General features: G+C 37.7%; 2 protein-coding genes across 6 annotated transcripts in view; both read left to right on the top strand.

The window, feature by feature from the left end:
- The window catches only part of mylk4b (myosin light chain kinase family, member 4b), a 34,559-nt gene extending 25,378 nt beyond the window's left edge, over positions 1–9,181 (top strand). For all 3 annotated transcript variants that reach the window (XM_073856044.1, XM_073856043.1, XM_073856042.1), the window contains 12 exons: positions 1,729–2,056; positions 2,695–2,927; positions 3,009–3,114; positions 4,338–4,431; positions 4,518–4,627; positions 5,206–5,347; positions 5,775–5,845; positions 6,029–6,157; positions 6,240–6,396; positions 6,510–6,584; positions 6,981–7,034; positions 7,282–9,181. In XM_073856044.1, coding sequence (XP_073712145.1) covers positions 1,729–2,056; positions 2,695–2,927; positions 3,009–3,114; positions 4,338–4,431; positions 4,518–4,627; positions 5,206–5,347; positions 5,775–5,845; positions 6,029–6,157; positions 6,240–6,396; positions 6,510–6,584; positions 6,981–7,028 — 1,493 coding nt within the window. In that variant the 3' untranslated portion in view covers positions 7,029–7,034; positions 7,282–9,181. The remainder of the gene's footprint in view (positions 1–1,728; positions 2,057–2,694; positions 2,928–3,008; positions 3,115–4,337; positions 4,432–4,517; positions 4,628–5,205; positions 5,348–5,774; positions 5,846–6,028; positions 6,158–6,239; positions 6,397–6,509; positions 6,585–6,980; positions 7,035–7,281) is intronic.
- Positions 9,182–9,711: 530 nt separating this feature from the next.
- The window catches only part of gmds (GDP-mannose 4,6-dehydratase), an 80,735-nt gene continuing 68,651 nt past the window's right edge, over positions 9,712–21,795 (top strand). The window contains exons 1-5 of one of the 3 annotated variants that reach the window (XM_055186810.2): positions 9,712–9,946; positions 15,308–15,352; positions 15,891–15,978; positions 16,073–16,093; positions 18,902–19,011. In XM_055186810.2, coding sequence (XP_055042785.1) covers positions 9,851–9,946; positions 15,308–15,352; positions 15,891–15,978; positions 16,073–16,093; positions 18,902–19,011 — 360 coding nt within the window. In that variant the 5' untranslated portion in view covers positions 9,712–9,850. Of the gene's footprint in view, positions 9,947–11,614; positions 11,726–15,307; positions 15,353–15,890; positions 15,979–16,072; positions 16,094–18,901; positions 19,012–21,795 lie in introns of those variants that run through there. The other 2 variants (XM_055186811.2, XM_055186812.2) reach the window with 2 other exon arrangements.

Below are 21,795 nucleotides of genomic sequence, written 5' to 3'. Positions count from 1 at the left end.
GTATTTCTGTTTACGTGTCACGTATTTGTTACTCAACTGTTTTGCCCAATTTTCAAACCATTGACGCTTCGGTTTAGGGTTAGATTTGGTGTTTGCGTTAGGAAGTCACTTTAAGGGCCCTATTTTAACAATCTAAGCGCATTGTCTAAAGCGCACGGCCAACAGTCTAAATGGGCGTGTCCGAAAAATGCTTTGTGCACCGAGCGCATGGTCGAAAAGGGTTGTTCATATTTTCCTAATGAGTAATGGGTGTGTTTTGGGCGTAATGTGCAATAAACCAATGAGAGTCTTATCTCTCATCCCCTTTAAAAGCCAGTTGCACTAGCGCTTTGTCTAATCGCTATTTAGATGACGGACTTTGTAAACTGAAAAACTAAGCGGAGGAAGAAGACCCCCAGTTTAAGAATAATGCTAAATAATTGTGTTGTTTTCATTTTTATTGAAATTTTAATTTTGTAGGATTAAAACCTTTAAAAGATGTTTTCTTTCAGTCATGGAAGTACAAATAGCAGGCTTTTAATTGCTGTAAATGTATTGATATCCTACATAATCATTGAAATCTCATAAAATAATTTGCAAATATCCAAGAAAGGTTTGTACTGTAAAAATACAAACAAGAGATAAAGAATTTACAAACGCACGGAGAGCTGAAGCGTTTCAGCATTAGAACAGCGCCATGGGATTTTTACAAAGCATTACTTAAAATGTTTCTCATCTGACCATATCCACAGGTACAGAGTCATCATATACAATAAATCCGTAGGGTAGCATTTAAAAACATTTAAAAATAAATGCATTTGTTTAAAGCAAAGCATTTATATACTTACCAGGCTACAGGTGAAGCAGCTCTTTACGCCTTCTAACGTCTCATAATCGGTCCTGATTTATGTCCAAGAGACTCAATATTAATCATTTACATTTTAATCCTTTAATCTTTCATATTTAAAAGCGTTTTTGTGCTGCTGCGCATCAGTGATAAGCAAACACGCGTTGTCATCCCATTTATAGGCGCATAATCCACTGCGCTCTTTACATAACAAAAAACATACTGCGCCATTGACTTTAGACTTTAGACCAGGTTTTTGTTGGTTAATGGTGTAGTCTATTTTAGTTGCCTTAAAATAGCAATGCGCCAACAATGCGCCTGAACACACCTCGATTTCAGAACAGGATGCCCTTGGGTGCAAAAGTGGGCGCAAATGCATTTACTTATTTAACAACGTGAGGCTAAACGTGAAAATGATAATTGCGCAGGGTTGAAACTAGCAAAAGACACTTGCGTCCCGCATTGCGCTGCACGGGTGTATGATAGAGCCCTAAGTATTGGTTTATACCTTTATTTCATGATTTATTTTTTATATTTTCTGATTTTTAAACCATTGTCGCCTGCATTAGGGTTAGAGTTGGGTTTGGGTAAGGATGTAATTTTATGTAAATCTAACCCTAAACCGAAGTGACAATGGTAAGAAACCAGTTGAGTAACAAATATGTGACAGTGACACGTAAACAGAAATGCATGACATGGGTGTCACGGAAAAGACTCACAAATTTATGTGACGTTAAGTACGTAATTTTGTGATACTGGGTTGAATTAAGTGGTAATATCTTAATTTTAGTTTTTTTTAATACAGCATAACATTAATACTGAATATGGTTACAATATGTCGTACAGTACATCTGAACTGAAAAGAGGTTAACCGTAATTACATCTACTCTTTCTCTCTCCAGACGTAGTTTATGCTGGTTTAGAAGTCCAGAAGCTTAATGAACAAAACGCTCAGTTTTCTAAATGCACAGCAGAAGTTGTGGCCGGCACAACAGAGTCTCTGGTCCTTATTAAAGAAGAGCATGAATCTGAGCGATGTATAGAAATAAAGGATGATGAACAATCACCAGTGGAGGAGGAAGAGACATCCAAAGAAGAAATCGTAGCTGAATTGTTGCCAGTAGAAGAGGATGAACAGCAGGAGAAGACAGAAGATCTATCAGAGATCCAGCAAACTTCAGCAAATTTAATCAACCAGACTGATGAAAAAATCCTAGTAACACAAGACAGGTAAGTCATGGATGTTCAGCAAATAAGGTTAAAACGAACACTTTCATGTATTAAAGGGGACATTTTACAAGACATTTTAAGATGTCAAATTAACCTTTCGTGTCCCCAGAGTGTCTATGTGAAGTTCTAGCTCAAAATATTACACAGATACTTTATTATAACATGTTAAAATTGCCAATTTGTAGGTGTGAGCAAAAATGTGCCGTTTTGGGTGTGTCACATGCAAATGAGCTGATCTCTGCACTAAATGGCAGTGTCGTGGTTGGATAGTGGAGATTAGGGAGCGGTATTATCCCCTTTCTGACATCACAAGAGGAGCCAAATTTTAATTAGCTATTTTTTCACATGCTTGCGAAGCATTGTTTACCAGAACTAAGTTACTGGGATGATCTTTTTCACATTTTCTAGGTTGATAGAAGCACTGGGGACCCAATTATACCACTTAAACATGGAAAAAGTCAGATTTTCATCATATGTCCCCTTTAAACACTGCCAAAAATAAAAAATAAATACATAAAAAGCCTATTAAAAATTTATTATATTTCAAAAAAAAAAAAAAAACGTATTAAAGCTGTGTAAAATATAATGTGTTTTAATTATCTAGTATTCTCCCCTCTTTATATTATGTATTCATGCAGCTGCGTGGAGCATCAGGAAATTACTTTAAGCTCTTTGACGCATGTTACTGATGATGAGAATCTGGAATCCGATGACCTAAAAAGTCAAGTAGAGGAGGCGTCAGAGGAGTTACAGATCCTGGAGGCATTAGATGCAGGTTGTGAAGATGCAGAGGAAGGACCGGAGAGAACAGAGGAGGCCACATTAGAGGAGAGACAAGACGGAGAGCCTGTAACCGAAGATTTTGTAATTGGTAAGACAGTGGTGATTTTGACCAATCTTCTAACTCTGATTAATCTCATTACTTAAACTCCACATCTCTCTGTGTCCTCAGATACCACCCCTCCTCCACCTGCTCCATTTGAGCATCGTATGGTCACGGCCAAAACCCACCAGATTGCCAGCTACTACAATATCAATAAAGAGGAAGTTCTTGGAGGGTAAGCAACAGAAAGTTACTTTATGGCTGGTGCACTGTAAAAAAGTTGGTTCAACTTTAAAAAGTAAGTTACCTGGTTGCCTCAAAGCCCCCCTAACCTAAAAAATGCACTTTTAAATGTGTTTCTAGCAGAAAATGATTCGCCAGTGTGCGTGCAGAAACATCCTGGTAATATACAAATCCATCTCTTCTTTGTGTAAACTCATTTTAACCGCAACAGTCACACGAAACAGGCTGTTGAGAAATCCCTATCAATGTGATGTCACATTGATTACGCCCCAACCATTACCGCTCACAGACTCCACCTTATAAGCGCATAGTTCAACCTTCTGCCAGAGAAACGTGTTTTGATGTCGTCCACAGCACATGTGTACACCCTACTTTGCATACGGGGTGGGGAACAAAAGCTTTCTTTGCATTTAAAGAAACACACACAAAAACAGTGTTTTTCATTGCAGCCACAAATGGCCATGTTCAACATCGTATTATGAAATACAATCTGTTGTTTATTTTGAGCTAAAACTTTATAGACACATTTTGGGCATACCAGAGACTATTTTTATATTGCTGAAATCACCTAGGTTAGCGACCCTTTAAAATTTTGAGTTAATTCAACTTAAAAATATTAAATATGAACTCAAAATTTTAAGACAACCAGGTAACTTATTCTTTAAGTTGAACAAATAAATATTTTTAACAGTGTATGAATGCATACGGTTTGTTAAAGGAATAGTGCTCCCAAAAATGTTGTTATTTTGTTCTCATTCACTTACCTACGTGTTGTTTTTCATGTTGTATGGTTTTCTATGTGGAATAAAATAGATACAATTTTTTATAAAATAAAAGCAGATATGTACCAAATAAAAAGCACCTTGTAACCATTCATAATTTTTTAAGTTATTGTAACTGAAATGCCTGCAATATTAAACCTATAGCATTCGATTCCTAAGAATGTTCACAGCTTTCCAGGATACAAGATACTCAGGCGCGTACAAAGTGATGGACAGGTGTGTTTGTGAGAGAGAGAGAGAGAGAGAGAGAGAGAGAGAGAGAGAGAGAGAGAGAGAGAGAGAGAGAGAGAGATACACTACATATTTTTAGCTCTTAGTGTAAGCAAACACCCAAAGACTGCAGGAGATTACAGTAAATGTCCTCAGATGGTGTGGGAACTAAATAAGAATGGTTTGTGACCTGAATTTGTTTTTTATTATCTTGTTTCTATAGTGGACGCTTCGGTGTGGTACACAAATGTGTTGAGAAATCTTCTGGACTCATATTAGCAGCTAAGATCATCAAAGCCAGAAGTCAGAAAGAGAAGGTAAATGCCTGTTTTAAGTGCATTATAAGACAGCGCTGACTACTTAATACTAATGGACCCTTGATTTTACAAATGTTTGTTGTCAGGAGGTGGTAAAGAGTGAAATTGAGGTAATGAACCAACTGAACCATGACAATCTGATTCAGCTCTACGCTGCCTTCGAATCTCGCCATGAAATTGTTCTAGTGATGGAATAGTGAGTATATATTCACAAACACATTCAAGCTTTCATTGCACACACTAAATGCCAGCATACCATAGACCGCAAACTCAAACATAGATCATCAAACATAGATATCATAAACTAATTTTTCATGCTTTGTTTCATCTGCACATTTAAAGGTGCAATGTGTAATTTTTTTTCTCTTGACAGAAATGCAAAATAACATACAAAGCTATATTATCAGGGGTATATAAAGACCTTTCATAATGAACCGTTATGTTTTTATTACCTTAGAATGAGACGTTTTTATCTACATACACATACACACCCTTACATGGAAGTCGCCATTTTGTGCCGCCATGTTTTTACAGAAGCTCTTAACGGACAAACTTTTTTACTAAGTTGTCTCTGGCGATGACATGTTTGTCTGGTGGCGGCGACCGTAGCTTCTATATGTGTTTTAAAAGCAAGAGGTGAGCAGTGGACTGCGCCTTTGGTTGCAATTCGTAACCTCACCACTAGATGCCGCTAAAATTTACACACTGCACCTTTAAGAGTTTGCTATAGAATATTCAATAAGTGTTATTATTTGTACTGTGTGTAACTTTTAGTGTTGATGGCGGTGAGCTGTTTGACCGGATCATAGATGAAAACTATAAACTGACAGAGCTGGACACAGTCCTCTTCATCAGACAGATCACTGAAGGCCTCCAATATATGCATAACATGTATATATTGCACCTTGACTTGAAGGTATCAAACACATTATTGTAAATAATACATTTTAGCTTTATTGTGCAATTTTGTTCCACCATTAACGTGCAAAAAAAAGTCTTTTTCCAGTATAGTACAGATCCCTATCTCTATCCCTAGTGTTTACACTAACCTACAAAGTGCTAACCGATATAGCTCAGTCTATTTTATTTATGCATTTGGCAGACGCTTTTATCTAAAGCGACTTACAGGGCATTTAAGTTATACATTTTATCACTGTATGTATTCAGTGGGATCAAAACGATGACCTTTTGTGCTGCTAGTGCTAACAAGATGCTCAGCTAAAGGAACACTATACATTTGGTGTTTGAATGCCGAAAAAATGACACACTTCAACTTTAAGCACTTTAAAGTATTAGACTAACAAGAAGTTTGACGTTTTACTTTTTGTTTACTCTATCAACAGCCAGAAAACATTCTTTGTATCAGTCGAGAAACAAACAAGGTCAAGATAATCGATTTTGGACTTGCTAGAAGGTTGGTATCCGTCTGTGTTTGCGTATGTAAGATATATCATATTACCAAATATTAAAGTATTCCTTAACCAAATATTGAATGCATGAAAATAAATAATGGAAAAGTTAAACATGTACTCACCTCATGCCTTTTATAATAATTCTTTGCTGTCTTTTTCTTCCTTGTGCTTCATCTTCTGTTCAGATATAAACCCAGGGAAAAGCTGAAGGTAAACTTTGGCACACCTGAGTTTTTGGCTCCTGAAGTAATCAACTATGAATTTGTTTCATTCCCAACTGATACGTGGAGTTTAGGCGTCATAACTTACATGCTGTGAGTCTATACTACAATCAATAATAATACAAATTCCAGGTAGACTCATAGTTTTATAAAATCGACTTGTTTTTGTGTATAGGCTTAGTGGACTGTCACCGTTCCTGGGCGAGGATGATAATGAAACCTTGAATAACATTCTGGCCTGTCAGTGGAGTTTTGAAGATGCAGAGTTTGAGGATATCTCAGAGGAGGCCAAAGATTTCATCACACGCCTCCTTGTAAAAAGCAAGAGCTGGGATTATTATGTCACTCAAATATAAATATAAACGGACAAAACTGTAGTTATTGGGATTGTGTTTCTGTAAATGCTTGCATTCTGATGCCATTTTCATGACTCCTGTGTAGCTGGAGAATGAGTGCATCCCAGTCACTGAAGCACCCATGGCTTTCAGACCGAGAACTTCACCACCGTCTGCATCAAAAGGTTAGAAAACATTTCAAGTCTGCATCTAAATTACCACCTATAGCCTATTAAAGCAACACCAAAGAGTTTTTTTTACCTTAGAATAACGTTTTCAAAAAAAGTCGAAAAGGGGTGAACGGACTTTCACATTCGGTTTGCAGCCCTCTATCGGCCAAAACCGCACTAAAGAAGTTTCCAGTCGGGTCGCAGTCCTGTAGTTCGAGTGAAAACTACAAAAACTTGCTTTACGGCAGACCTACAATCCAATCAGATCCAGCTATGCTACAGTATTTACGACAGTGGTAATGGACAATTACGCTTCTAACCTGTAGGGGGACCAAAGAGCAAAAACTCTTTAGTGTTGCTTTAATCGTAACTGAGATTTATTAATATTTTATGATTCTGTTTCTCTCATAGAAAAATATGTGTCACTCTTCACATGGCCCTCCTCCAGAGGTCTCATAGACACAGGTGAGATACACATGCAGGCACCATATGTCATACCATTTATAAATAGCTTATAAATTGATCATGATTGTAAAGTTTGCTATTCACAAGAATGCACACCCATGTTGAACTGGGTGTTTACCATCCGCTTTGCTGTACATCTGCAGTCAATCAACATTTACAGTTATGATGAAACTCATTGTTTGCAAGTCACTGACCGACACGTGTAACAAATTTTCACTTCTCATTTCTGTATGATTTTTTTTTGCAGAAGTGATCAAAGGCTCTGGTGATGCCGTGGCAAAAAAACTGGACCAATAATGTACCTAAACAGCTATCTGTTACATATCTTGCTGTGTAATTACTTTTTATAAATACCTCAACATAACAGCTCAGAAGCGCTACAAGCAAAGTAATGCCCACCACCTATAGTATGTTGCACACTATTTTGTAAACATTTATGGGTAGATGAAAACCTGCTCCTATCTAGACCTGGTTTGAGTGAACTGTGTGTGGCTATTGGAATCGTCTGGGTTCTTCTTACTTAAGGTTTATAGTTAATGCTATAGGAATGAGGTCTTGTTAAGCCAGGTCTAGAAAAAGTAAGCTAAAGGCTTAAACAGCCTTAAGGAAATGATCAAACTCTATACGCACAAATATGTTTATTTCTCAGTCATCTCTTAAAACATAAGCACTCTTAAAGGTGCAGTGTGTAACTTTTAGCGGCATCTAGTGGTAAGGTTGTGAATTGCAACCAACGGCTTAGTCCACTGCTCACCCCTCGCTATTGAAACACATAGAGAAGCTACGGTAGCCGCCACCGGACAAACATGTCATCGTCGGAGAAATTGTCCGTTAAGGGCTTATGTAGAAAAATGGCGGCGCAAAATGGCGACTTCCATGTAAGGGGACCCTCAGTGTATGTAGATAAAAAGGTCTCATTCTAAGGTAATAAACACGTAACTGTTCATTATGAAAGGTCTTCATACACCCCTGACAATATAGTTTTGTATATTATTTTGCATTTCTGTTAAGAGATCCTTCTAAAAATTACACACTGCACCTTTAACATCTCAATTCTGCAAATGATTTAGGACTTAAGTGCCAAAGAACGGTGGAGTTTGTCTGCTGGCATGTATCTGTTATTATTTGACACTTACCTGCATGCAGCCATGCAGTAAACTCTACACTGTCAAAAAAAATTTGTAAAAATGGTCCCAAGCTCTTACTGGGGCAGAACTCTTAAAAAGGTTCAAGTATGTACTATCTGTGTACAGATGTGTATTCAGTTTGTATCAATATGTACATTTAAAGTACTGATATGCACTTCTGATGTGCTAATATTAACTCTTTGAGGTGTACTCTTTCAAATAGAGTGGCATCTAAGGACTATTTTTTATCAATTTTTTTCTAACAATGTACAATCAATAAATTAAACATGCAACCGTTTCTAAGAATTGTTCTGAATCCCATGAGGTGTTTAGCTGCTGATCTGAGACTTTTTGTATCTTTATTTTTAAGCTTGAACTTTGAGACTGGGACACCCGCTTTAAGACTGGCCCTTTTATGCAACAGTATGGTCTTGCTCGCTCCCTCTCTTTTTAGCAGACATCTTGCCTTCCATGAAGGCCAATAAAAAAACAGAACACTACCTACAATTATACTGATAATGTTCACACGGTCTAAAGTTTACTATTGTGAAAATGCTTTCACAGTATACCAGAGGGGGAGAAATGTACAGAAATGTACATCAGTTTTGGTTAACGAATTAGTGTTTTAAAATAGTGAAAGCTGACACGAGTGTTTTTTGAAACAGTCTTTGTTTTAAATGCTAAATAAGAGAGAAGCTTTATTTATTTTTATGTGTTTGATTTTTATGTTCTGAAAACTTTCTGAAATCTATATTAACAATAAGAGAACTGGTTTTTATTTTGTCTAAAACTGTATGTTTGTTAAGACTGGATAGATGAATGATGAAACATAATAAAAACGTATGAATTATGAAAATACAACAAACAATTTGAGTACTTTTGCCAACAGCATTTGAAATATATTTTGTTGTGTCGAATGTTGTGTAAGTGCCTGATAACTTCATTATATGTATATTATTATAAATTATATAATATATAAATAATTCTAACTATTATTACCATTAAAATATATATTAAGCATTTGTTGTCTTGTTCTTCAATCCCTCACTTTGTTTAATTTGCATGATTTTAAAGCATGAGCGCGCAAACCTTGATTTTCAAGGGGCCAAGACACACGAGAGGCCTCAATAAACTTAAGATGACTTAAAATGATTTGAAATAAGTCAAAAATTAAGCATAACAATAAGTCAAAACAACTAAAAATCAAGATATTTCTTAGTGTTTGGTTATTTTTTATAACAAATATAGTAAGTAAGCAAACTTTATTTCTATAGCACATTTCATAGATAAGAATCACAAAGTGCTTCACATCAAAATAAGAATACCCAACATTTATAAAAACATTAAAACATATTTAACAACAAATATATATACATCTATTATACATTTTTAACGTCTAAATAAAGTTTAAAATTTGTTGTTTGTGGTTACTCCTGAACACCGTGACCTGTAGTAGGCGCTGTGACACGTGTACGGGCAAAAAGCAACAAGATTTCTCTCCTCCTCTTTATTCTGTCGTGTACACGTCACTCACGCTCTGCCCTCTGATTGGCCGCTGAGCGCAGGTTCCTGGTGTGTAGCTAAAGCAGCTGGAGTTTTGGATGCGTATCCATCATCCGATGACCAAGAAACACACACACTGGATCCAGGACACCTGAACTCACTCCGAACCAAAACCAACTACACATAATGGCTCAATGTACAGCAGCATCTGCCTGTAGTAAAGTAAAAGGAGATGGACAGACGAAGAGGAAAGTGGCGATCATTACAGGCATAACCGGTCAGGTAACAAGAAGTATTGTCATTCACATTTGCGAGACGGTCGTTGGATAGATGAACAGATTAGTTATGAGGCTGCCTACCGAGGGAATATGCTAGTTTTGAAGCCAGGTCTTGGTATTATAGAAATAGGTTAGAAGATGTGGAGTCAGGGATGTTTATGGGCTCCTTGGGCTCGCATTGGTGATGCACACATCCTTTCACAGTGAACGCATAAAGTTTATTCAACCTGTGGTTAATCAAAAGTGTCAATGACCACCTGATGAAATAAATACTGTAGTGTACTTTATTGTAAAATACCAAGACACTATTGTTTCTTGTTTCTTACTACAGTTGGTCAGTTTACTATAGTTAATGCTAGAGAATATTATAGTGTACATTAACAAAGTGAAGTAATTAATATATCTACTACGCTATACTAGAATTTACTACAGTTTACTTAATATTACAGTAAGGTACCGGAGTTTTTTCATAAGGATATACTTGATTGATGTTTAAAAGTGCGCAAAGTTTCATATCTAAAGTAGCCTATGTGTATTTTATTGTTTTGTTTACTTATAAGACACTTTATACTGCACACATAAGCCAACTTTAGTTACTGCATTTACATTAATGCATTTGGCAGACACCTGTATCCAAATTGACTTCCAGTGCATTCAGGCGTTACATGTTATTAGCATACGTGAGTGACCAGGGAATCAAACCCCTGACGTAAGCGTTGCTATTGCTACAATGCTCTACCAACTGAGTTACAGAGAAAGCCCCCATTAGTTTAAACTAAGTCTATTTACATGGCAACCATAGTTACAGTATCCCCCGAGTGTCCTATTGATCAGTCTTCTAATTATAGTGAGGTAATGCTGTTAGTTATACGGTTTCACTGTTTTTAGACCTACGTAGTACAGTACATTTGTGTCAGGTACTAAACGTGATCGTTTTCTTAGACACTGACGTAACATTAGGCGTTTGAAGTTTGCTTAACAACAATAACAACAGGTGTGCATAAGAAGGAGTGTTTCATACAGGCCTCATATTTGTTGGATGCTGTTACAGTCCCTCCCTTACCTTTTTGTTGTATGCCTCATTGTGTGTGTGTACTATGAAATATGAGAGTTGTGACACATATCTGCTGAGAAGTTGTTCAGAGTAAAATTTGGGTGTAGTATAAATTGTACAATGTTACAGGGTGTGGAATAAATAGTTATCTTGCAAACACATGTAAGTGTTGTAAAGTAAGTGTTTAAGGTGCATGTTTATAAACCTCTTTTATCTTCCAGTGAGTTAAGGACTTTGAACCTTATTAGGCAGTAAAATATGTGTGCTAAACTTAATAGTTTTACTCTAAATGTTTAATTGAGGAAGTTCGAATCTTGATAAAAGTTATTGTTATTTTCCAATAGATGGAATGTTGACAGGTGAAACTATTAGATTAAAACACAAATGCCTTTTTATTAGTCTGACATGTTGTCTTTGTGTTTTGTAGTCTCTGTCTGTATATTTGTGTTATTTTGTTAATGCTTTTTCTTAACGTACGTGTTATGTGTCCTTGTTCTTCTTGGTATAGTGATATGCTTTCTTTGTATTTCAGGAATTGTTTAGGCCATCTGTGTTGTCAGTGAGGTAAACTTGAAGAAAATAAGCTATATGTTGTGAGAAGACACACAGATTGAATAAAGTGCTGTACTCAGAATGACACTGATCATGTGGCTGATTTGCCTAACAGGAAGTGGCAGCTGCACATGCGTGGCACGTTATAAAGCTGGTTATGTGACAAAGGATATCTGGGTATGTTTGAAATTGAAAATGTTTTTGGTGCGGTTTCCTGGGAAGGGATTAGACTAGTCCTAGACTAAATAAATGTAAGAGCTGTCCAAACTGAAAACAACTTGCACTGACGTCTTTAAATACATCAGTGCCCTTTGTTTTGCCTCAGAATGCACACAAGTAATGTTTTAGTAAGGCACGTTTGTTAAAACTAGTTATATTTTCTATTAACCTAAGGCCTAGTCCTGGCTCTTAAACTAATCTCTGTCCGGGAAACCACCCCTAGGTATTCTCCTTGTGCGCGCATTAACTCTCGGTTACCAGTAGGAGGTTGATTAAACTAACTCTTATCAGGTGTTTTGGAACCGGCATGATCATGGATGTATTCCTAAAAACGGGTTTAACTTACCCTCAGCGAAACCTTGAACTTGGGTTGATTAACCCAAAACCCTGCTTACCCTAACCATGTATGTTACATAACCAGCTTTCTGTAATACCCCCCTGGGTAAGCAGGGTTTGTGTTAATCATCAGAAATTCAGGGTTTCGCTGATAACAAGTTAACCCCGCTTTCTGGACTACACATCAGTACTGATTTATCTGATTTGTTTAACAGGATAGACTGGCTTTAACAGACAATTGGTTTGGTGCTGATTGCGAAAAACGTATTGCATACCATTTATTTTCTCCCTCAACGATAGGCGTATTGGTATGACTAATTAAAATAACTTTTAACAGCGACACGGGGCAAACACTTTCTATTAGAAAAATATTAAAATCATCCTGGTGCAGTTTGCTTGATGAACAGAAGGGGGCTGTCAACTGTCAAAAATCGTCAGATGTAATAAGACCTTAGTTGAAAATATTTCATTTGAGTTCTTTGTTCTATTTTTCTAAACAAAACGTAGACTGCACTTTGCAGTAATTAATAAAGCTGGACGGTTCAATGCGTGTTGTATGTATCTTAAACATTTTGACCGACATGTTTGTAAATGTTCATCAGTGTTTCCCAATCCAGGTCCTCGAATAGCCTCTTCTAGAATGTTTTAGATATCTCCTTATTTAAAACACCTGATAACCCGTCAGCTTGTTAGGGAGGCATGTTAACCATCCTGGAAGGAGGCTGATGAGTTGAATCATGTGTTTTAAATAAGGAGACATCTAAAACTTTCTGGAAGGGGTACTCGAGGAACAGGATTGGGAAGCACTGCTCTATTGTTCAAGCAGTTATCATATTAATAGACACGAATAAGGGCTGCGAAAAGCGCTTGCAAAAGCACAGTGTTTGAATTGCTCTCGCGATACGATGATGTCATCCTCCAAACAGTCTGCGCAGTTCCCATTGTGCGCTGGGTTATGTTGAAATTGTTGCAAACAGTTGTGGTTTATGGGGGAACACAGTCGTTTGTTTGAGCTTGGATGAGGAGAGTGTTTAACTACGATGTCAGGACACACTAAAAACTTAACAGGAGCACAAATTATAAGAAAAAATTATGAAACGTCCGGGTGCATTTTCCCCTGTAGACACCAGGGGGCTGTCAAACGACAAAAATCTATTCTAATGAGACATTTACGTGTATTTTCTTTCCGCAGCAATTAAAACAGCTTTTCTTATTGGAAAAAAAGAGTAGCCTGTATTCGAGAAGACAAGTAGTTGCCATAGCACCAGAAATGAATAGTCAAAATACTTTAATTGTGCCTCTCTTAGTTGATGTGTGCGCTGAATTATGTTGCGCCCACTTGTGGTTAATAAGAAAACACAGAGGCATTTGTTTGGTGCTTGGATGTTGTAAGAGGAGACAGACTGTTTAACTGCGGTGTCAGGCAAATGTAAGGGACCTGTCTTCACACACAAGCAAATGGACACGTGCGCAAACTGAGATGATACACAGATGGAGTGACAGACACGCGCACACGCACGCACACATTCTGGTTTCCATGTTTTGTGCGGACATTCCATAGAAGTAATAGTTTTTATACTTTACAAACTGTATTCTATTCCTTTGGTTTTCTTTGATGAGTTTTCATTCTTTCCTTTACCATTCTGGTTTGAATGCACTCACAGTTTACCATTAGCAATCTGTGTGTGTGTGTGTGTGTGTGTGTGTGTGTGTGTGTGTGTGTGTGTGTGTAGTGCAGTTTCATTTTTATAAAATGCACATAGAGGTTGATGATGATTGCCATTGAAGTTTTTTTCCAAATTAACTTGCATTTCTGAGATGTTTTTCACATGAAGTTTAATTTTAAGGAAAAGTTGATGAAGAAATAAAAGCTGGCTTACAATGTGTGGACCTGTTTGTGTGTGTATACTCAGACTGGTTGGAATGTCGTGTCCATCGAAGTTTCCTGCCTATGAGCACAATCTGCGGGAAACAGGCAACGTTTCCCAACAGTCTCAGTGTAACGATAAGCTTTTTATCACAGAAGGTTACGAGTCTGTGCTGTAGTTGGCCGTGATTGTAAAAGAAAAACACGCACAAACCCATGCACAGAATCACATGGAGAGGCTCAGGTGGGCAAAGATGTGCTTGCAATTCAATGGTACATGCCAGTGACGCATGTCTAGAGCAGTGGTTCTCAAACTGGGGGTCGTGAGACTGGGACCCCAGTTTTATGACATTTTATAAAATACATTAATTTATCATGAATTCTGTGTAATTACCCCCCCCAAAAAAAAAAAAAAAAATTAGGCTAAACCAACAGCACTGCTTTGTATAATTTAATGTTTTGTTTAATTCAAATGTTAAGTTTTAGAACCGTTTTTGTCATAAATTTCCGCGAAGGAATGCACCGTACAAAAGTGGGGCCGCACACTAAAAAAGTTTGAGAATACATATATAGTGTATTCTCTTAGAAGCATTTATATTTCCCTTGACATTCTTTGTGTGTATATTTGTACATGCATATATACATAATTACACACGCACACACATATAAGATATACAGGCTCACACAACAGCGTTGAGCTCTTTTCTCATTTTTTCCCCAAAGGTCCCTGGGATTGTGCCTATATCACCCCAGCAGGAAGTGGGGGGCGGAATGCCATGGCCGGGGCGGAATGTTCCAAAGTTCTAGAATGTGCGGTCGGGAAGTATGAGAGGAAAAAAATGAGAATGAGAAAAGATGAGAATAAGAATGAGAGAGACTCAGCATTTTGAAAGTTAAGTTCTGTGTCAGTCGGTTCGTCTTTTGAAAGTCAGGTGGATTCGGCAGCTGACATCACGGCCTTGTTTAGTGCTCTTTTGTCTGTGTATAAGATGAAGCAAGATAAATCAGTGAGCTTGTATTACTGGCTTACTGTGTGTGCTGTTGCCTGTAGGCAGTCTGTACTTATTTGTCCATTTTTGCCCATTTTTTTGCATACTATATATGGACTGTGCTTTGGTGAGAAGAGACTGGCTCTTTGTCGAGTCCCAACATAAGAGTGTGTGCGTACGTGTGCATTTGTATAATGTAGGCGTGTATTTGCTGTGGTCTGGCTCGCATGTGAAATTTAGAAAGAAATGGTCATTGTGTTGCGTACTTTTTTTGGGAAATGTTTGTCGTAATGTGTGTGTGTGTATGTCTTAAAGACTTTATACAATTCTCCCTCTTTGTGGTTTCAGGATGGTTCCTACCTGGCTGAATTTCTGCTGGCTAAAGGTTATGAGGTGGGTGATCCAAAATAACCCTGCAAAACATCCTATAAACCCATCAGAAATAAATTCCACGTAACACAGTCGTTTTCAAAACTCTCTTTTTACCTATAAAACGTCATTCTAAAAATGTTAGTCATACTTTTACAAAAATAATATATTCCTAAAAATTGTGGGGTGTTTACATTTCTGCCACTATTTAAGGGATAGTTCACCCAAAAATGAAAATTCGTTTATCATTTACTCACTCTTGTGTTGTTACAAGCTTGTATAAATGTTGTTGTTCTGACGAACACAAAGGAAGATATTTTGAGAAATGTTTGTAACCAAATGCAACCCATTCACTTCCATAGTATGCTTTTTTCCTACTATGGAAGTGAATGTGGCCCACAATCGGTTTGGTTACAAACATTGCTCAAAATATCTTCTTTCGTCTTCATCAAAATAAAGAAATTTATACAGGTTTGTAACAACACGAGAGTCAGAAAATAATGACAGAATTTTTCCTTATATGTTTATCTAATTATTTATAAATCTATTTTCTTCGGATCAGGTTCATGGTATCCTGCGCAGGTCCAGTTCTTTTAACACAGGCCGTATTGAGCACCTCTATCATAACCCTCAAACCCACACAGAAGGAAGTGAGTTTTGCATCCAAACATCTGACTTTAATAATCATGTTTATTACAATTGTAAACACATGAATGGTCTCTAACCCATGTAAAATATCAATAGGAATTGGATCCTCTAAGAGTTGTAAGTTGTCTATTCAGTATTTTCATTGAGGTATTTTCTTTTATGATTAGCCTAAATCTTCTTAGTCTGTGTCTGGTTTTTGAAGGTATAAATGACTACTAGAATGAATTCAAGTCTTGCACAAATCCAGAAACAGACTGCTTTCTTCTTTTCAGTAGAGCTGGTGATGGGTGGCTGTTGTGATCCTAGTTCTGTCAATCAATCATTTTAAAAATGTTTTGATATGATTATGATCTCTATTCATGTAATAATAAATACCTTGGTAAATCGTCAGGTCTCGCTTAGGTGATGTTTGTCTTTGAAAGAAAGAGATCATCTAAAAATGAAAACTCTCCCATTATTTACTCGCCCTCATATTGTTCCAAACCCATTTGACTTTCTATCTTTTGTGGAGCACAAACTGTGGAGTGTTATCCATGTTGGTTTTAACTACAATGTAAAAAATTTGCTGTAATTATGCAGCTGGTTGCCAGTAACTTACTGTAGAAGATAAAGACTGAAAATGTTTCATGTTCATTTAACTTTGAACAAACTGTTGCCAGTAAATAACATAAATGTAAAATCAACAGTAAGTTACTGGCAGCTAGTTGCCAGTAATACCCAGTAATACTGTAATTTCTACAGAATTTTATTACAGTATATCTAAGTTAGTGCCAGCTGCTTTTTATCTACAATAAAAGTGAAGAAGGACTGTTGCCGTCATACTCTAAAATGAGAAGAAAAATATCATACAAATGGATCATATAACTCTTGCAGTATATTCAAAGCCTCGAGGTATATAATAGCAGGCTGAAATACACAAAATGTCTACACTCCGATATATAGTGATACTCCAGCGAATATTGAATAAGTGAAAATTACCCTATGATTTACTCACCCTCCAGCCATCCTCGATGTACATGATTATCTTTTTCAGACAAAACTATAAAAAAAAGCCTTTCTCTTTCAAGCTTTATAATGGTAGTAAATTGGGATCAGGGAACAACTTCTGATTTTGCAGCCCAAAAAAGTGTACTGTATGCTGCTACGCTACTCTCTTGTGAATGTGTATTGGATGTCGCTGGAAGCTAGTTAATATAAAGTTTTAAATATGCATATTTTTCTTACAAAATTACATCAATTACTCTCAGAAGGCCTTTATCAACCCCCTGGAGCCACGTGGATTACGTCTCTGAAGGATGGATGCACTTTTTGGGCTTCAAAGTTAGAAGTTGTTTCCTGGTCCCTGTTTACTACCGTTATAAAGCTTGGAGGATCAAGGATATTTTTTTAAATAACTTTGAATGTGTTTGTTTAAAAAAAGGTGATTATGTACATTGATGATAGCTTGAGGATGAGCAAATCATGGGGTAATTTTTATTATTTGCTGGAGTATCCCTTTAAATCACATCTTTCCAATGAATTGATTGATTCATTTTTTACAAATCTAAATCATCACTTAGGTTCAAGTTACTTATTAAAGTGATAGTTCGGCCAAAAATGATATTAAACCCATGATGTACTCACCCCCAAGCCGTCCGAGATGCATATGTCCATCATTTTTCGGACGAACACATTTTCAGTTATTTTGGAGGATGTCTTTGATCTTTCAGTTAATCAAATGTAAAGTTACGGGGTCCATGTCCTTCAAGTCCAAAAAATGTGCATCCATCCTTCACAAAATAAACCCAAACGGTTCCAGGATGATAAACAAAGGCCTTCTGAAGAGCAATTCGTGCCGTTTTGTTGTAGAAATATACATATTTAAAACTTTGTAAACGAAATAACTAGCTTTCGGTATCCATCTTAGACTCCTCTGTATTCAGGAGAGATTATCAGCGTAGTGTACGCACTTTTCTTAGTGACGTATGACAAATTCGGAGGGCGGGGGCACAGAGCAGCAGCACAGAACCCTGCGTAAACTGCGTACGCTTGCATCTTGAATGTGGACGCGACTAAGATGGCGGCGTTACCAGAAGCTAGTTGTTTTCGTTTGTAGGGTTTTGAATATGGATATTTCTACAACAACACCGTTTGGATTACCGGTACCCTCAGAAGGCCTTTGTTTGGCATCATGGAGCCGTTTGGATTTGTTTTGTGAAGGATGGATGCACATTTTTGGGCTTGAAGGAGTGGACCCCATAACTTTTACATTTAATCAACTGAAAGATCTAAAACATTCTCTAAAATAACTGAAAATGTGTTTGTCTGAAATATGATGGACATATGCATCTCGAACAGCTTGGGGTTGAGAAAATTGTTGGTTTAATATCATTTTTGGCCGAACTATCCCTTTAATATGGTCACAGCACACTGGAGAGGAATATTGTAAGTCTTTTAAAAAGTTGACTTTATCAAATGGTATCCAGCTACCAGATCAGTGTACTATAGTGGACCACAGTCACCATTGTATGACTTTCCATAAACCTCATATAAGTCATATGGACCATTTTAATGACACCTTTACCATTCTAATTGTAGTGTTATTTCTGTCTTACTCCACTTTCGTTATAAAAACGAGTGACTGGAATATTCTTTAAATGTGTTCTAGGGAATAAGGAAAGTCATATGGTTTGGAAAGACATGAGGATGAATAAACAATGACAAGAATTTTTCTTTTCAAATGAACTGTGGTTATAAACTTAAGAGAGTGAGTGAGTGGGTAAGTGAGTGAGAGTGAGAGAGATTGTAAGGGAGAGGGAGAGTGTCTCAGCAGGTCTAAAGGGTTAAACTATTTCTTAACCTTTCCATAAGAGGCATAATATATGCCACTTCTTGTGAAATGGAGTATAATAAATCTTTATTTTTACATTCGCCTGTGACTCATAGACATGAAGTTGCACTATGGTGATTTGACCGACAGCACATGCTTGGTGAAGATTATCAATGAAGTCAAACCCACTGAAATATATAACCTGGGAGCACAGAGTCATGTTAAGGTAAACCATCTTTTTTCTCTCTGTATCTCTGTCTGTCTTCTTTTTCAGACATACAGATTCAGTTTGTCCTTTGACTCCTACTGGACAGAAAACTCTCACACTGACTATAAATGTTCTCATACACAATACATTTCACTATATTTTTGAGGACATTTGGCCCTCCACGTTATAAAGCCAGGGGTTAAGTTGCTTTTTTATGTGGGGGGGGGCTTTCAAGGGCAACTGGCAAAAAAATTAAACGTATGGGTCCTTTTACAGCCCACGTGATCAAATAGTTGCGCGTGCATTTTGGCAACGAAAGTGGTGTTATTCCCCAGTGGTTCTAACAACTCAGAAATTTTATCAAAACGGTTTCCCAGCATCAAAATGTCTGGTTCTTGCGTTTAAAGTTGCACTAATATTTGTATATTTTTATACCCTATATTTTATATTTATATTATATATATTTGGCCATCTGCTAACGTCTTTTATCCACTCCACTATAGTACACTGATCTGGTAGCCGGATACCATTTGATAAAGTAAACTTTTTAAAATAACTAACTTTGTCTCTGTTGCTTAACCGCTCGCGTAGCTTGACACGCTGCTGATTCTCGCCATACTTTCGTTGCCAAAATGCGTGCTTATAGGTTGCTACGTTATCATTGTGTACAAACAGTAAAAGGGTCTATAGAAATGCTCAATCCTGGTATATTCAATATCTTTGGTTATAAATAAACCTATATGGTGGGTTTTTGTTTCCCAGTCATGATTTGAAACAAAACAGCATAGGTTTATTTATATCCCAACATGCATGTCCGAGGGGCAATCTTCCGATGAAGCCAATACGCAAGTGACTTAAACTGCAATTCATTGACGGGCCGCTGAAGGCTGGCTCCAAAAGGGAGTCAGTTCCCATAGACCCCCATGTTAAAATTCCCAACTTTACAGCAGAAAGTAATGTTTACAGTCTTGTAAATAAAAGTGATTTTGGTCTATATAGCAAATTTTTTCCTTCATGACAACTGTGAGGAGGTTAATTTGTTTGTAACTCATCCGTTTATGTTATATTAAGCCTTACTGTGCTTTCACACCGCCACCGGCGAGAGCGTCAATAAAAGCTCTGGCTGCCCTGCCAACGACGCTATAGAAAAGGTGTAGTGGACGCTCAAATGCATTCTCTGAACTCTTCTCTAGGTTTTCGCCTTCCGATTGGTTGCCGCCGAACTGCGTCATAGCTCAATACCATAAAGTTGAACTGATTTTAACTCTCCTCGTCGCTCACACCGTACATGACGCTGTTTGCCGGAGCTCGCCGCCGTCTCTCATTGTAAATAAATGACTTCCGGACACTTTGCCGCTCTCGCCGGTGGCGGTGTGAAAGCACAGTTAAAGTTCTGCATAATTAAGGGCGTGGCCACTTGAGTAACAGGTGAACTGCCACTGCTAACACTATTGTCAAGCTAGGCAGGTGTGGGTCTGGAAACCAGTCACCTTAAGCTTTGTTTATACTCGCGCTTTGGTCCGCTACCTGTGCCTCCGCTGATTGTGCACGCGCGCGTGTCTAACGGTGCATTCACACGGGGCGAAAGCGTTAACGCTTGACGGAAGGCTTGTCTGAAGCGTGGCCAACAGCCAATCACAGTGGCCGCAACCTATGCTTCGGTCTTCCATAAATGTAATTGGCTGACTCTGCCTAGGTTAATTGCATAAGGCGATCTGATTGGCTGACGCACGCGTTGCCGCTTGAAAAGTTGAGAAATGTTCAACTTCTGCCGCGAGCAACGGCACTGATGCGGCGCCGACCGATCCACACTTCAGTTCGGCAACGCATGACGTCACCCCTTAAAAGTGAATGGGAAGCGTTAACGCTTACGCCCCGTGTGAATGCATCGTTATCAAACAGATGAGGCATTTATAGCTGACGCGCTCGCTGTTGCACTATTCTTTGAACCGCCAGGGGGCAACATGAGCAATCAAGTCAAAAACAAACTCAAAGAAGAGAAAAGAAGTCGTCGTCCGCTGGAACAACCCTCATGCTTATAACATCAGAGCTTGATATATAAATATGAGAACATGAATAAAACAACAATCTCTTAAATATGTCTTTATTAAAAAAATTACCATTTCATAAATGTTTTACTAAACAAACAGTACAGATCCAGTGGTTCACCAATACAAATATAAGCCAAAAATAATTTGTGTTTTAATCTGCAAGTTTCCATACTTTAATTCCAGAAGGTCAGATAAATAGTATATGCATTGTTTTGCATGGATTGATCAAAGAGATACGTCACAGGCTTGCCTGCTCGGACAGAATCACCTCAAGTTCAATAATTTTCGGATGCGGAGCCGCACGTGCGGTTATAAAAATTGCCGTGCACACCTCCACGCGAAATGGGGTCCCGCACACGTCCGCCCACTCCGCGTTGATGTCATTTTGAGTATAAACATAGCTTTAGGCCTACCCACTTCGCGCCTTTCTACCCATTTTCAGTTATGGGCAAGTGATACGTGGCCAAGATGGCGACTGCAAGCTTTGCTATTGGCCTCAAAAAAAGTCACTATGGACACTATGTCCATTTTTTTACCGTTTATGCTTTTGTCCAATATTTCCCCATCCATGGGTTAAAATCAACCCAGTGTTTTTATACCCTTCTCTTAAACTTTGTCTTCAGAGAAACCAGTACACATTATTAGATTTAAAGTAGAACATGATTTGTTCGATTAGTCAGAACCAGTTTTGCTATAGTTGCAAGGACGTTTTTAAATATTTGGCCCTTACAAGCGTAGCCAGATTCGTGTA

Source organism: Misgurnus anguillicaudatus, chromosome 18 (assembly GCF_027580225.2).
Source record: "Misgurnus anguillicaudatus chromosome 18, ASM2758022v2, whole genome shotgun sequence".
Taxonomy (NCBI): domain Eukaryota; kingdom Metazoa; phylum Chordata; class Actinopteri; order Cypriniformes; family Cobitidae; genus Misgurnus; species Misgurnus anguillicaudatus.
Note: the sequence above shows the minus strand (reverse complement) of the source record. Positions and strands in the feature narration are given on the sequence as shown.